Here is a 16217-nt window from a genome sequence, read left to right on the forward strand (position 1 = left end):
CATACGCTTCAGGTTACAGACTCTGCTAACCCAGAAATAGTACCTCGGGTTAAGAACTTTGCTTCAGGATGAGAACAGAGATCGTGCTCTGGCGGTACAGCGGCAGCGGGAGGCCCCATTAGCTAAAGTGGTGCTTCAGGTTAAGAACAGTTTCAGGTTAAGAACGGACCTCCGGAACGAATTAAGTACTTAACCTGAGGTACCACTGTACTTCTTTCTGGTTTCCCTGTTTGGACCACCAATAAGTTTAGAGATTAAAAAGCCAACAGGCTGTTTGGGGAAATTGCAGAAATTTAAAATTCAGCGCCCCTCCTGCGTGGTGTTTGGTGGGTTTTAATCGTATGCCAGGTAACCACAAACTGCTTAGGAAGCTGCTGTGTCCTGCTTTTATGGGCAAGCATCTGTGAAGGTTTAAAGAATAAAGTAGTATCCTCACAAAGCGTGTTCTCATAGAAGAGAGAGCACGTGTTGCGGATGGGGCCAAACAAAACCCCCCAGTTAGCCAGCCCATTGAGGGCAATGGGATGGAGCAGATTGGTTAAAGCTGTTACTGGGGCAAAATTGATGTTGCCAATTTAGGGGTGGGTTTAGTCCCCTTATATAAGCAGGGTCCACAGCTTTCTCTTTCTCTTTTGCTGTGGACATCGGATCTTGTACCGGAGTGAGACAGCGAAAGAAATCTTGGTCGTATTGATCTTAGCTTTACCTTTCTTTCCTTCCCTACCCATTTTATCCCCGAGCGACTGGTTAAGTTAACTTTTTCCGAATTATTAATATTAATTTTAATTTAGTTTTCTCCCCTGTTAATTTATCCCTGTTTTCTCCCTGCGGGGGGGGGGGGGTGATCCCCCGGTCCCGACTGGCTACGGCCCGGTCCCGGCCGAGCCGTTGTCCGGGCCGGGAAGGCTTTGGCCGGGGGGGGCTGGGTCCCTGCTGTATCTCCATTGGAGCCTACCCACTGACCCTCGGCCTACCGCTCCGGGGCCTACCGCTGCTGCGGGGCAGCCGCGACTCGGCCGTTACCCACCCTCCTCCCCTTCCCCCTTACTTACATTTGAGTTCCCCCGGGTCTCGCTGCCGCCGCTGCGGTTGTCGGTGGCCCGCGGCGAGGCGCCTTCACGCGTCCGGCGGCGCGGTGATTGGCCCAGCCCGCTTCCCGGTCGGGGCCTAGGGGCTCCCGGAGCTAGCGGCTGCAGCGGCTGCTGCGCGCGGCCCGCCGGGGCGCCTCGTTCGCCCGCGCCTGGGCCGGATCCGGCCGGGCCTGCCGCGCCGCGCCGTTGGTCGCTCCTGGCGGCGCGGCGATCGGCCCCAGCCCGCTTCGGCGCGGTTGGGCCTGCGCGGCCTGGGCCGCCCCCCCCCGGCGTCAGGGCCTAGGGGCTCCCGGAGCTCGCTGCCGCAGCGGCTGCTGCGCGCGGCCCGCCGGGGCGCTTCGATCGCCCGAGCCTGGGCCGGATCCGGCCGGGCCTGCCCCGCCGCGCCGTTGGTCGCGTCCGGCGGCGCGGCGATTAGCCCAGGCCCGCCTCGGCGCGGTTGGAGGGCCTGCGCGGCCTAGGCCGCCTCCCGGCATCGGGGCCTGGGGGCTCTCAGGGGCTCGCTGCTGCAGCGGTTGCTGCGCGCGGCCTGCCGGGGGGTGCCCATCCGGCCGGGCCTGCCGCGCCGCGGACCGCCTCCGGCGGCGCGGGGATCTGCTGCGGCCGAGGCCGGGACGGCCTGGGCCGCCTTTTCTCGTTGAGGCCCGGGAGGCCTCTCGGCTCCCGATCGGGGGAGCAGTTTTTTCCACCTTTCCCCCTCCTCTCGCCCCTCCCGTCCCTGCGGGCCCTATAGGGGTGCTGGGGGGGCCGCTGGTGCTGCGGAGCCTTATCTGCCCCGCTGGGCCTTCTCATAGGCGCTTGGGGGGCGCCTACTGAATTGATCCCTGGTCCTGGCCCAGCCTCATCGGGGGGCAATTTTGGCGGGAGCGCCATCTTGCCCCCGCTTCATTAATAGAGGCCCCTGCTGGCCGGATCTGGTAATTGCAGGGCCTGTTCGTGTTATCTGTGCACCGCAGTGGCCTCTAGTGGCCAGTCTGGTATTGCAGGGGTTGTTTAATTTTACCTGTTCAGGTTAGCCCATTAATCCCTGTTGCTGATACTACTGATTGAGCCTCCAAATACGCTTGGGGATTTGGGGTTATTCTCCTGCCTGCTGTTTGTTTATGCTTTATTAAGCTTCGTTAATTTGTATCGTATTATTTTCCTGTATTATTATTTAATTCTATTTAATCTTGACTTAATTTCTTTGTTTTATCTCTTCTTATTTGATTTTCTGTCAAAAGCCAGTAGCAGGCATGGCTCCAAAAAAGGCGACAAGGAAGTCGGCCCCTCCCCTCTCTGCTAAGCGGCCCATAAAAGGCCCATCTCAGGCTTTGCGTTCTCCTCAACCTGGCCAGTCTTTACAGCGAGTCCAATCCATGGTCTCTAGTTTGGCTGGTGACCCGGTGTCTCTGGCAAGGATGGAAGCAGAGCTGGATGGCCTGATGCATCGCCACTCGACCCCGTCAACTTCTTCTGCTACGCTGGCTCCCCCTGTGGATGCTCCGCTCCCACCAGTGCCAGCCAGTGGCTACGTGCTTGACGTGGCACAGGCTCAGTCCTCGGTGCCGCCTGTGTCGCAGGTGGCTGTGCCACGGGGTCGGGTCTCTGCCCGGGCGGGGGCTAGGAGAAGGGCACCTGCACGGGGCCTTGTTGTGCGGGGTCGGCCTGCGCAGCACGCAGTTACGGGCAGAGCGATTCCTGGTCAATCACAGGCTGTGTCTTTTCAGTCACTTTCAGCCACTCCGCAGCAGGGCGATGCCTCAGAGTCGTCGATCGAGGACAGCCTCCCTCTTCCTCCGAAGACCTCCTCGGGTGGACATCGCCGTCACAAGAAAAGCTCCAGGAGGCGTGCCAAGAGGAGACGTAGAGACACCTCATCCTCTTCATCAGGTGCGTCATCCCAGACTTCTAGTAGTGATGAGGAAGCGCCCCTTAGGTTATACTGGGGTTTCGGGGAAACCTCGGGGCTCCCGAAATGGGTTTGGGAACGGAGGGCGAATTCCCATAGGGCCAGGTATGGTGCAGTGCTAGACTGCCTTGATGGGGTCCTGGTGCCGGACGTAAAGGCCTCCACCAACTCGGCCAGGGACATCATTCCGGGGGCTCACCTGTCCGCCAAGTTGCGTTCCAGGATATTGGACGGCCGCTATGTTGATATATTTAGCCTAGCCCCCCCTTTGGAAGGCCAGGAGCCTCTGGACAAGGGCCTGCCTGCTCCAAAGAAGCGATTGATCATAGCCAAGGCTGACAGGACCTTTGAGCGTTGGCTAGATAGCTTTCAGGTTTTTGCTGGAGTTGTGGCCGCGGCCTACCCCAGGAGATCATTGCATCTTTGGGTGTATCTATCCATTGTCCGTTCCGCCTTCACAATGGCCGGAGAAACTGCCGCGCTAGCTTACGACCAGAACTTTAGGCGTAGGGCGGCGAAGATCCCTACTGCCCGCTGGGATCGGAAGGACTTGGATGTCTGGACCACTTATGTGGCCCCCCGAATAGAAAAGAAGGCCCCTGACTCCCAGAAGTTTAAGGCCGCCCCTACCAGGTTGGGAAAAAAGCTTTTTTGCTGGGATTTCAATAAGGGCGCTTGCACACGGCAGTCTTGTAAATACGCACATGCGTGTGATAAGTGTTCAGGGAACCATTCCGGGTCCGCGTGCCAGTCTGGCCGCCGCCCCTTTCGGAAAGGGGGGGGCTCTCAACAGCCCCCAAAAACCACAGCCCAGACCCCCGCCGGGGGAGCAGGAAAGTAGCGTGATCTCCTCTTTAGCTTACTCCCCGGTAAGGCTACGGCCGCTGCTTTCCTTGTTGGAGTCGTACCCCGATGCCAAGGCGGCGTCTTATTTGCGCGAAGGTTTTTCTTTAGGTTTTAGAATCCCGGTGGTCGCTACCCCGGTTGCCAGAAACCCAGCCAACCAGAAATCAATTAGGGATATGCCGGAGGTGGCACGAAGGAAAATTGGTAAGGAACTAGCTTTACGTCGCATGGCCGGTCCATTTGCGGTCCCTCCATTTCCCAATCTGCATATTTCACCTTTGGGCATAGTTCCCAAAAAAGCCCCGGGGGAATTTCGCCTAATACATAATCTCTCACATCCCAGAGGCACATCAGTAAATGATGTGATTCCCCCGGAGCTTTGTTCGGTGAGGTATGCCTCTTTGGATCACGCAATCAAGATGATCCGAAGATTTGGGCCAGGCGCCTTGCTGGCAAAATGCGACATTGAATCAGCATTTCGGCTGCTTCCTATTCATCCCGATGATTTTTGGTTGCTGGGGTTTCAGTTCGAAGGAAGTTTTTACTTCGATAAGGCCATGCCCATGGGTTGCTCAGTTGCCTGTGCGGCCTTTGAGTGTTTTAGTTCATTTTTGGATTGGGCTTTGCGTGAAAGAACCGGTTTATGCGGTGTCACGCATTATCTTGATGATTTTTTGGTCGCCTCTGCAGGCAATACGGGGGATTGCGTAGTTTTATTGCAAGCCTTCGCTTCCTTAACGGAAGAGCTGGGCGTCCCGTTAGCGGCTGAGAAGACCGAGGGTCCTTCTACCAAGCTGACTTACCTGGGTATCTTGTTAGATACCGTGGCTCAAACATCTAGCCTGCCGCCTGAAAAAATAACCAATTTAAGAATGGTTATTGAGGAGATGATTCCTTTAAAGAAGGTCTCCCTGCGGCAACTTCAGTCTCTGCTGGGCCACCTGAACTTTGCGTGCAGGGTGGTCGCTCCTGGGCGACCTTTCTGTTCACGCTTGGCCAGACTCACCTCGGGCTTGCAGGCCCCGCATCACAGGGTCCGCCTTCCTTCTCAGGTACGGGCCGACCTCGCTGTTTGGCTGGAATTCTTGGAGGAATTCAACGGGGTGTCCTTGTGGCAGGACACTTTGAACCTCCACAATGACTTCCAAGTCCATTCGGATGCTGCGGGGTCCTTGGGGTTTGGCTTGTACTGGGATGGCAGGTGGTGCGCCGAGCGCTGGCCTCCTGCATGGCGGGGGCAGGCTATAACTAGGGATTTAACCTTTCTTGAGTTTTTCCCCATTGTAGTGGCAGTGCACTTGTGGGTCGAACAGTTTAGGGATCATCGTGTTTGTTTCTGGACTGATAACCAGGCGGTGGTGAAGGTACTGGCTAAGCAGTCTTCACGATCCCCTCGGGTATCTGCCCTTCTTCGGGCCTTTGTTTTGCATTGCTTGCGTTTTAACATTGTTTTTTCTGCCCGCTTCGTCCCAGGAATTTCTAATGAAATTGCTGATGCTCTGTCCCGTTTTCAGATGGAGCGTTTCAGGTCCCTGGTGCCAGTGGCTCGAGACCGTCCGGAAATTTTCCCGGATCATCTCTGGAACCTTGGCAGAACTTAGTCTTACAGGGAGTAGCTGCATCTGTTGCACCTTCTACCTTGAGGTCATATAAGAAGGCCTGGGCGGACTTTTTGTTATTTAGTGGGCAGCCTGCAGGGGAGGTTACCACCCCCCATTCCACCTCTCAGGTGCTCCGGTATCTGGCACATCTATTCCAGATGCGTCGGGCACCTAGGACCCTACGCCTGCATTCTGCAGCAATTTCCTTTTTTAGTAAAGCATATTTTAATAAGGATCCGTGTGGGAAGTTTGTAGTGCGTAGGGCCCTGGAAGGATGGGGGCGACTCGCTCCTTCCAGGCCCGTCTCCAGACGACCCATTACATTTGAATTGCTGGCGCAGATGCGGTCTAAGCTGCGGAGCATCTGTTGGTCGAAATTTGAGGCTCAGCTATTTTCAGCAGCCTTTTCGTTAACTTTCTTTGGGGCCCTGAGGGTTGGCGAAGTGGTCCTCGAGCCCAAGCAGGATGGAGGTTCTAGGGGTTTGCTGATGCAGGACGTGAGTGTGTCTTCGAAGGACCTGCAGGTTCACGTTAGGAATTCAAAGACGGACCAACTAGGCAGGGGCGCTGTCATTACACTTCCTGCGACGGGTGTAAGTGGCCCTTGCCCGGTGAAGGACCTTAAGAAGTATTTAGCCCTGCGCCCTGGTGGCGAAGGGCCCCTTTTCATACACGAAAATGGCCGCCCGCTGGTGAGACACCAGTTTGCTGGAGTGTTGCGAAAAGCTGTGGAGGCTTGCGGCCTCCCGGCTTCTGAGTTTGCCCCTCACTCATTTAGGATTGGGGCGGCTACAACTGCCGCTCACTGGGGTTTGTCAGTTAAGAGGATAAAGGACCTGGGTCGGTGGCGCTCGGACGCATTCAGAACCTACGTGAGACGATAATGTGTTGTGGTACTTACATATGTGTGTTTTACCCTAGGTCGGGCTGCTATCCGTATTTGGATAGTAGGGCACAGTATTGTGCACTGGGCTGCGGACAGAGCTCGCCAGTCCGGACTGGGTGACGGCCTGGGATTCCCGCGCCACGTTCAGGTGTCCTGGATTTCCAGAAGGGGGATGCTGTGGAGGGAATTGTTACCTCTCATGAGAAGGCGTGTCTTCCAATGTGGCCCTCCTTCAGCGATCGTGGTACAGCTCGGGGAGAACGATATGGTTTCCTCCTCCTGCTACGGGCTGCGTGCTACCATATTACAGGACCTTGGGGAGTTGGCGGCACGGGTGCCGTCAACTAAGCTAATTTGGTCACAGCTGCTGCAACGCCGCATCTGGCGTGGTAGTCCTTGCCCAGTCGCCACTGAACGTGTAAGAAAGCGGATTAATTCCGCAGCAAGCAAGCTGGTGGTGAATCTGGGTGGGGCTGTAATCCCGCACCCTCTGATTTCATTCAAGGCGATTGAGTTTTACAGGGATGATGGGGTTCATCTCTCGCCATTGGGGAATGATGTGTGGTTGGATGCTCTAGTGTCCAGGCTGAGGGTGTGGTTTAATTTATGAGTGGTTGGCGGCGAGCGTAAGGGCTCGAATGGCGGTTAGGCATTGGTTAAAATTGGTTGGTGGAGGGGTATGGATTGGCTGTGCCTGCCCCTCCAATGCTGCTGCATACGGGTATTCCGTTAAAGGAATTCTGAAGCTTACCATCCCCCTCGTCCAAACCCTGACGGCAGGGTGCGGGCCGTGTAAGCTTCAAGGAACATGCGCGGAGCAGTGAGAGTCTGTGACGCAGCTTCATCTGACTCTGACCATGTTTCCTCCGGGACTGGCTAAGGAGTCAGGGCTGTCCCCCCAAGGCGGGAGGGGGACAGGTAGTCATAACCAATGCCTAAGCAACCACTCTCAATCTGTATATAAAATAAAGTTGTGGCCAAAATTATGCCAAAAACCAAAACAAAAATTATGTGTGATGTCTGAGTTATTGGGGTGGGGGCTTTGTGGGACCTCAGCACGCAAACCCCTTCAGAACCAGCAACATGCAAAATCTCTTTAAGTTACTACCTCATGACAAACATTTTTAAATGGAACTCCCTGCTGAAATGAACAGGGGCTCGCTTGAAATGGGGTATGACTCAGAAGAACAAATAGATCTCAGCCAGGACTGTACAGAAAAGTCAGGGACTCCTGGCTGCCAAACTAATAAATAGTTTATTTTCCCTTTGTTTCTGACAGACGGATATGGCAAACAATGTCAGAACGTCAAATGTGCATAATAACAAACATCTTAAGCAGGAATGGAGAAATAAGGAGGGTAAGAATAAATACTTCCAATTTGAAGATGGCACTACTTTTGTTCTTGGCTTTGTACCGTTGCTACTTTTTCCCTTCTTATTTGGCACTGAAGCAGCTATTCTTAGGTAGCCAAAGTTATTTATTGACTTGATTTATATCCCACCTTTCCTGCAAGGAGCTCACGGCAGCGTACATGGTTTCCTGCCTCCACAGTTTACCCTCACGGCAACCATGGGAGGTGGGTTAGGCTAAGAGACAGTGACTAGCCCAAGGTCCCTCAATGAGCTTCATGGCTGAGTAAGGATTTGAGGAGGTCTATGATCTTCTACAATAGTGCTGAAGCTTCCGAGTATTTTGGCAATCTGTTCTCAGCTAGTTATCCAGTCATGGCATGGGACTCCTATACAATGTACTGCGTGCAATGTTCAAGTAAGTCTGCCCTATCGCTGTCCTGATTAAATTGCATTTTACTGTAGATTTTAAAATGGGCTTTAAAAAAAATTGTCACACACAGTTTGGGGAGCCTTTATGGTCAGAAAGTGCAATAAAAATACAACAAATATCATAACAAATTGCATCCCCCCCCCCCGCACCTCCTGGCAGCCATCCTTTAAGCAGATAGCAATTTTAATTTTATTTCCATTCTTCCAACTCCCCTGCCCTTCCTCTGGAGTTCCCAAGTCACCCTTATTTCATTTTGCTCCCTGGGATCCAGATTACAGCAGACAACCTAAACTACTGAGCCTCTATTCCAAACTCAGCTTGCATAGCACTCCTTGGGAGGCTGTCACACCCCTTCCTTCTAAGATCTCTAATAAACCTGTTTTCTCTCCCCCACCCGGCCAACCCACACTACCTACACAGAAAGTACACTTCCCTCTCCAGTACACCTTCCCAAAGTCCCCCCTTATATGCGTCCCTCACCCTGAAAAGCATCACGAGGCAATCTTTTGCTTCTCTTCTGAAACAGCCTCAGCCAAAGCATGAGGCAAGCATTTTCAGCATCAGCATAAGATACCATACAGTATTTCTCAAGCACTACGCGCTAGGAAAACCCGCTTTCAGTTTTCATAACTCAGCATTACCCCACTGCAAGACAGTCTGCCTTTTTTATTTACAAAATGTATATGATTCAAATCTATTTGGCAATGATCAGCGCTGGATAAAAGAGTCTAATGTGACAGCCACTTGGTGAGTTTCCTATATATTTCCTTTTTCCATTTAACTACCCCCCCACACCCATCAACTTTCAAAAAAGATGAAGAAAAAGAAGAGAATTCTAAGTCACCGGGCAGATTCTGCAGCAGGAAGGGATGGAAATACACCAACAACCAAGTGCCTTACCTAGAGTGGTGGTCCAGGGGACTAGCTGAAGGCAGAGAACCAGCTGCAGGAGGAAATCCATGACTTTGCTGGGTCCCCTATGACTCTCTGCCAGCACTGACCCTCTTCCCTGTGTGCCAGTCCTTCTCTCTAAGGCTCTGCAAGAGCTCTGATGTTAATGCTTGGACTCTTGCTGGCTTATAGAAGAATTCCACCTCCTGCTAGGGGAGACTCTCATGGGTCCTAAAGCCCTCATGGTTTCGTCGCCCCCTGTGCATTCACCTCCTTCAGCAAATTCAAGAAGCAGAACAGCATGAATTATTAACACCTCTGTGTGTCCATTTATTTAAACATTAGCATTCAGCTGGAAGAGCTGATTTTGTCAGCTGAACACCCCCACCCCACCCTGAAACTGCCTAGGCAGAAACACTCCGGGTTTGTTTGTAAGGGAGATGCAAGCCTGGGCAAACTAAGCTCTTTATAACCTCGTCCCTGACAGCAGCATCTCTGTTAATTTATTTTTTTAAATTAAATTTATATCCCACTCCTTCCTCTCAAAGGAGCCCCTAACATTGGAGTTGGGCTGTAAAAGCCAAACCCCAATTTTTCCTTAGCAGCTTCCATTATATTAATTGCATACAGATGTGAACATTTTGATAGACAACCTTTGCTTATCACTTCACGTTCCCCACAGGAAAAGCCATATTCCAAGATAGCCAAGCCATTTTTCTATCTGCCACAATTGCACATAAGCAGATGGAGACCTCAGGCAATTTCCCATGTCATGTTTTTGTTGGGCATTTTAAAACTTCTACCTCCTCCTTGCATATCTGTGTTACTAATGGAAGAAGACACATACACAAACACTTCCTATAGATGTGTTGGCACTGACACTCGGCAACTGGAACCTTTCTGCTGCAGCACCTAGAGGTGCTTGCTTACTAGACTTGATGGTACTCCCTTTAAGAAGACCATGTGTCCCCTGCCACTGCTATTCCGTGCTTTACAGCTGTTGCTACCTTCTCGACATGTTAGAGCAAATGAACAGACAACAGTTTGCCAACCCTGCTAAAAAAACACACAGAAATATTATGAGCGTGTGCAGTTTGACTTACTTAAATTATAGGACCACCACTGCTACAGAAATAAAAGGATAAAAGTGCCCTGTTGTGGTTTTAAAAGTAAAAAATAATTATTGTAGAAAAGGATAATGTATTTTTATGTAAAAGTAATAAAATGGGCAATGGTGACCATGTACTTGCCTGGTTGGCTGCCCCTTGAATATAATTTATTTTCTAAAAAAAATAGGAGAAAGGATACTGTAGCAACCAATGTCAGCTGAAGTGGTACTTCAGGTACTGATGTGGGACCTCTTTGCTGCTGTACCCACCATCTCCACTCTTTAGTGTTTTGAGAAGAGGAGGAGGAGTTTGGATTTGATACCCCGCTTTAACACTACCCAAAGGAGTCTCAAAGCGGCTAACACTCTCCTTTCCCTTCCTCCCCCACAACAAACACTCTGTGAGGTGAGTGGGGCTGAGACTTCAGAGAAGTGTGACTAGCCCAAGGTCACCCAGCAGCTGCATGTGGAGGAGCGGAGACGCGAACCCGGTTCACCAGATTACGAGTCTACTGCTCTTAACCACTACACCAAACTGGTAGTCAATTGTAGTCAATGTGATGTGATCACTGCTGCTGCAGATTAAGCGCGCGGGGGGGGGGGTGTTCCAAAAGGTTAGTTTGTTCCTTGGAGAATGAACCTAAAATTGCTAAGTAATTTGAACATTTTCAACTATTATATGGAGATGAGTGCTAGCACTGCCATGTAGTTACCTACAATCTATCCAGGTTATAAGCCAATTGTTTAGGATGGTAAAAGGGCCGACCAATGCCATTACTGGAAAAGAAGCAATTTCATTCATTCACAATAAAAAGTCCTGTTCCAGGTCTAGTACTGCTGTAGTGACTGAGTTCATTATTTCTTCTCTTGCTACAACGGCAAAAAAATGGTTCCCTGACATAGTGAGCTCATGAGTGTTTACCAATTTTAATTGTTGCCCCTAAAGGTCCTGATTAATGGAATAGTAGGCATTCTGGGGAATGAATTGTTTTGCTTCCTCCCCCACAACAAACACTCTGTGAGGTGAGAGGGGCTGAGAGACTTCAAAGAAGTGTGACTAGCCCAAGGTCACCCAGCAGCTGCACGTGGAGGAGGGGAGACACTAACCCGGAGACACTAACCCAGATTACGAGTCTGTCGCTCTTAACCACTACACCACACTGGCTAGACTTGGAGGAGGGCTAGACTTGAGACTTCAGGTACAGCTCTAGCTATTACTGTTCAGGTAGATACTTCCACAGCTCTAGAACATCAATAAGGAAAAGGTACTTCTGTTCTGTTTCTCCCCCACTCCCTTCATCCAGCCTTGGCTCCTGCCTGTTGCTGTTCAAAATGGCAGCCATGCTTGCTCCAGCAAATAAGGGAAGGATAGATTTGCTCAGTGGTAGAGCAACTGCTTTGCATGCAAAAGAGGCAGCCACTGTCAGTGTGGTAAGTTGGATGGACTCACTATAAGGCAGCTTCCTATGGTTTGATATTTTGATTTTGTTCTGTGAACTGCCCTGAGACCTCTGGGTATAGGGTGGTATACAAATTCAATAAATAATAATAATATTCCTTAGTGGAAAAAGAGTAGTTCAGGCAATCTGGGGGAAAGTATTCACTGAATATTCAGGTTGCAGCCAACCATATGAAAAGATGGCAGCCATTGTGGAGCATTTCATTATATATATATATATATATATATATATATATATATATCCCAAATTTCCACTATTTTATGACATTTTATGCAAACATTCCTCCAAGCAGTACAGAGCCCTCTATATAGTTGTCCTTTTCAAAAGTTTTAAAGCAGAGCCTGAATATCCAGGGATGCTGTCGTAGTGGGTTTCCTGCGTTAAGTAGGGAGCTGGACTAGACATCGGAATCCCTAAGGTGGCTTTCAACAAATATTTAAAATCATAGCAATAAAACCTTTCCATAACTAATGATAATAATACTGCAGGGAGTGCAGACTGGGGAAGGTGATACCAGCCAACCAACTTTGTATTTATTCAAGAGACAGGTTGCTAAAACTGAGAAGAAGAAGAGGAGTTTGGATTTGATATCCCGCTTTATCACTACCCGAAGGAGTCTCAAAGCGGCTAACATTCTCCTTTCCCTTCCTCCCCCACAACAAACACTCTGTGGGGTGAGTGGGGCTGAGAGACTTCAGAGAAGTGTGACTAGCCCAAGGTCACCTAGCAGCTATATGTGGAGGAGCGGGGACACGAACCCGGTTCCCCAGATTACGAGACTACCGCTCTTAACCACTACACCACACTGGCTCTCTGAGGAACTACATGTTATTTTAAAGGGTCAGACAAAACCCCACTGACCACTTGTTTTGCTTGACAGGAACTGACTCAATGAGTTACAATACCCAGTTCTGGCCAACTGGCCTGGTGGTGCCCAAGTGCACGGGGTTGCACCTCTGAGCTACTTTGGTGCTTCAGAGAGTAAGGTATTTGGAGTAAGGCATCAGGAAATTGTTTGTTAGGCAAGTGTTCACATAACAAGTTGAGGATTTCTATTGATCCCTATGGGAAGATTTCTAATACATTCCCAACCACGGAATTTTTACCTCAAAATGATGGAGAAACCCAGAAAAGCCCATGAAAATCCCCTGAAACCTTGCAAAAGTCAAGCAAGGAGGGAATAATGTTCTCTTATTCATCTGATCTCTCACCCTTCCTTCATCCCATCATGGTTTCTAGTGAATCAGCTGCTGTGGACCAGCAAAACACAAAAAAGTAAGGCTTGTTTAAGGCTGCTTAATTGTTTACAGTACTACATGCAGGTCAGACTGTGAGGCTATCTGAAACTGCAGCATGTATAGGTAGGTCTGGGTACTAATTTCTTGTGTTTGGATAAGTGAAGTTTGTTGTATAATGAGCATTTGGATAATGGGACCTGTGTGTCCTTTGCTTCAGCACCATCTTCAGTGTTTCTTCAAAGCTCAGGAGAGGAGAGGACACAGAGGCCGCTTTTATTTACACACTACCAATGGTCAAGCACAGATCCTGTAACATTAGAGCGCGTTCCACATTAGTTCCAGCAGTAAATCCAATGTGTTAGCATGTCAAGTTTAGTACCCACAAGTAGTCTCACTTCAGGGTCACAGCTTGTGAAGTAAGTTTATTTGTCAATAGGGATTACTCCCCAAACCTCCTACTAGCTTCACGGTGAGGAAGAAATGCCAAGACATGACCTTGACACAAAATAAATCCATCACCTCCCTGGAAGTACGGTATTTTCCAATGAGATTTCAGGAACAAATTGAAAATATTCTCCCTTTCTTTCTCAACATTGCAAATGATTCTGTTGAGCTGCAGTATTTTCATAGGTCTGGGTTATGTAAATTCAAATACTTTTATGTTACGAAGGGATTTCTCAGTTACTAGTTCAAGTACTGCTCCATATGTAGCTATTTCCACACATGTTTTGCAGAAATGAAGCTTGAAAATGTGGAGGTGTGTGTGTGTGTGTGTTGGGTGGGGGGCTTCCAGTATGAAATTTAGAAAAACCTACTCATTTGCACTGGGTCATCTCACAATATGGGACAGTGTAGAAATAAAACCGTCCAATTTTGGGAGCTTCTTTTGGGCTCATGCTCACAATGATCAGAAAGGTAAAGGGACCCCTGACCATTAAGTCCAGTCGTGGACGACTCTGGGGTTGCGGCGCTCATCTCTCTTTATTGGTCGAGGGAGCCGGCATACCGCTTCTGGGTCATGTGGCCAGCATGACTAAGCCACTTCTGGCAAACCAGAGCAGTGCACGGAAACGCTTTTACCTTCCTGCAGGAGTGCACCCTATTTATCTACTTGCACTTTGATGTGCTTTCGAACTGCTAGGTTGGCAGGAGTAGGTACCGAACAACAGGAGCTCACCCCGTTGTGGGGATTCGAACCACCAACCTTCTGATTGGCAAGCCTAGGCTCTGTGGTTTAGACCACAGCGCCACCCGCGTCCCCAATGTGTTGGCAAATCAGCAGCCACTGGTGAGATGGTTGACTAGGTGGAACTGCTGGCTGTCAAGGCAATTGACTGGAGAAGCTGCACTTATCTATAAATACTGAGAAATGACAGCAGAGGCAAGGGATTCCTAAATCATCAGCACTCTGTAAGCATGTGGTTGCCAACCAAAAGGGCCTTCCCACCAACCAGGACTGTTAAAGGTAAGAGTATTTTCTAAACAGGCATGAGTTGCTGAAAGTATTCCATGCTAAATAGTTAAAAGAAAAAGGCAGTGCAGCTGCAGCATTAGGTGTACTGGTAATTAGCTTGGAAACTGAAACGGAAGTGTGGAATGCCTGCACAAGAGGAGAGAAGAATGAGGGAATGCAACTACGATCAGAATTATTAGGAGCAGGCATGCCTTCTTGGCACACGATAACCTACTCCTAACTTCCTGACTTTGACCTAAAAGAACATCTATAAATAAAAGACCGTAGCCCAAAAAGGTTGCCAACATCCCCAGCAAGCCAACATAGAAATTGGCTCATTTTCTCCAGATCTGCAAAACCAGCAAGCACATGTCAGATCCAATATATGCAAACAGTAACAAAACACATCTGAAACTGTCTGAAACTCTCCAACTGAATTACTCTTTAAATCTGTTTCCCATTTAAACGATGTCTAATATCTTCATCTTCCTGTTTGGATTAATCTGTCACTTTAGTAATAATAAAAATAAAAAAGCATCTTATTTCTGCGGAGGGATGTGGGAGGCATCAGGCTGGGTTCAAAAACAAAAACACCAATAGCCACAAACACTCGTGCTGATCCCAGAATCCCCAAATAAGAACATGTCAGCCAAAAAAATTATCGGCTGAGATATTCATTCAACACACTTTCAATTAATTAGAATGGAATGCTGAGTAACTTAATGGAAACTTATTGAACTGTTCCTCATGAAATGACATTGATTTGGGTTTCACATTGTAGCATGGTGTGTTTGGCAGTTCTGCAGCACGTTTCAGTAAACAAAATGCTTTACCCTTCTTATTTCATTCATGTGGTAGCTTTAATTTCATTTTCCAGTGTTCCCTTCCACTTTTCCTCATTTCCTCCCTCCAAATCCAGGCCTAGGCCAAGCATCAGTTGCCAGACTGTCTTGCTTTGTTGTGCCTTAACACTGTAGAGAAAGCCCAAGGATAATTTGTTTACTAGAATTCAGGAGCTTCGGGAGCATATGACTGTAGCAAGATATGGGTAAGTTGCCAAGACTATTTCAGCTTAAAAAGTCAAGAGACCCAAACTTGAGAACCCACAGTAATGTAATTTAGCTCAATTTTTCCAATGTGGAAAATGTACCTGAACTGCTCCTTGTGTTGGGCTCCTTCAAATAAATAAATAAATTTACAGCTGAGAGAAGCACAGTGAATATTCTGAACTGAAGGTAATTTGATGAGAGGAAAATAAAATAGGAGATGTCTTTCGTCTGTATTTGGATGTGGCTGCTTCTGCTTAGTTTATGGGACAGATTAGGGCATGCTGAATATGGCCATCATATAATTCAGTTTGGGTATCCTTGCAACACTTTTGCAAAAAAAGGGACAAAATATCTGCCTTGTTTGTTTATGCAATCAGAGAAGTAATTTAAACAGAAATGCAACCAGTAGCAGTTAGACTGGCTCTACTGCCATGCCCTCACTGCACTGCGCTCCCAGTGCCTCAGCTCTCACTTTCAGGAACCGGCTGCAACACTCAGTGAGCAATGCCACAATGCCTGAGCTACTGAATACAATATATCTCACAAGCCTGTGGGCAAGTCTGTGACCAGGTGGCCTCTGTGCCTGCTCAGTGTACTGTCTATTGATGGACAACTTCAAAGCTTCTGCTGCTCTCCCTTCTTATAAGTCTTCATGCTTAAACTGGACCTGGACTGCACAGCCCTTCAAACTAGGGGTGGTGATTGTTTTTGCAATAACTGAGTTTGCAAGTGAGCTGAGCCCTGTTTGCTCACATGAGTCCATTTGCGAGTTTTGCAATCAGGTTTCGTGCACAGGTTAGCAATATTTAGCAGTATGAGTAGCTTTGGTCACAGAGAAATAATGAGTCAAAGGGCAAGTTTATTGAACCAGTCCATTATAATTGCACAACCCATTTCAGTTACTGATCTGTTGTACTGTT

The 16217-nt window shown here is 49.1% G+C and overlaps 1 protein-coding gene across 3 annotated transcripts in view; it reads right to left on the minus strand.

The window, feature by feature from the left end:
- The window catches only part of LTK (leukocyte receptor tyrosine kinase), a 109088-nt gene extending 99932 nt beyond the window's left edge, over positions 1-9156 (minus strand). For all 3 annotated transcript variants that reach the window (XM_028723348.2, XM_028723340.2, XM_028723331.2), the window contains exon 1: positions 8999-9156. In XM_028723348.2, the coding sequence (XP_028579181.2) occupies positions 8999-9059 (61 nt within the window). In that variant the 5' untranslated portion in view covers positions 9060-9156. The remainder of the gene's footprint in view (positions 1-8998) is intronic.
- Positions 9157-16217: the final 7061 nt, after the last annotated feature.

The sequence above is a fragment of the Podarcis muralis genome, chromosome 1 (assembly GCF_964188315.1).
Source record: "Podarcis muralis chromosome 1, rPodMur119.hap1.1, whole genome shotgun sequence".
Lineage (NCBI taxonomy): Eukaryota > Metazoa > Chordata > Lepidosauria > Squamata > Lacertidae > Podarcis > Podarcis muralis.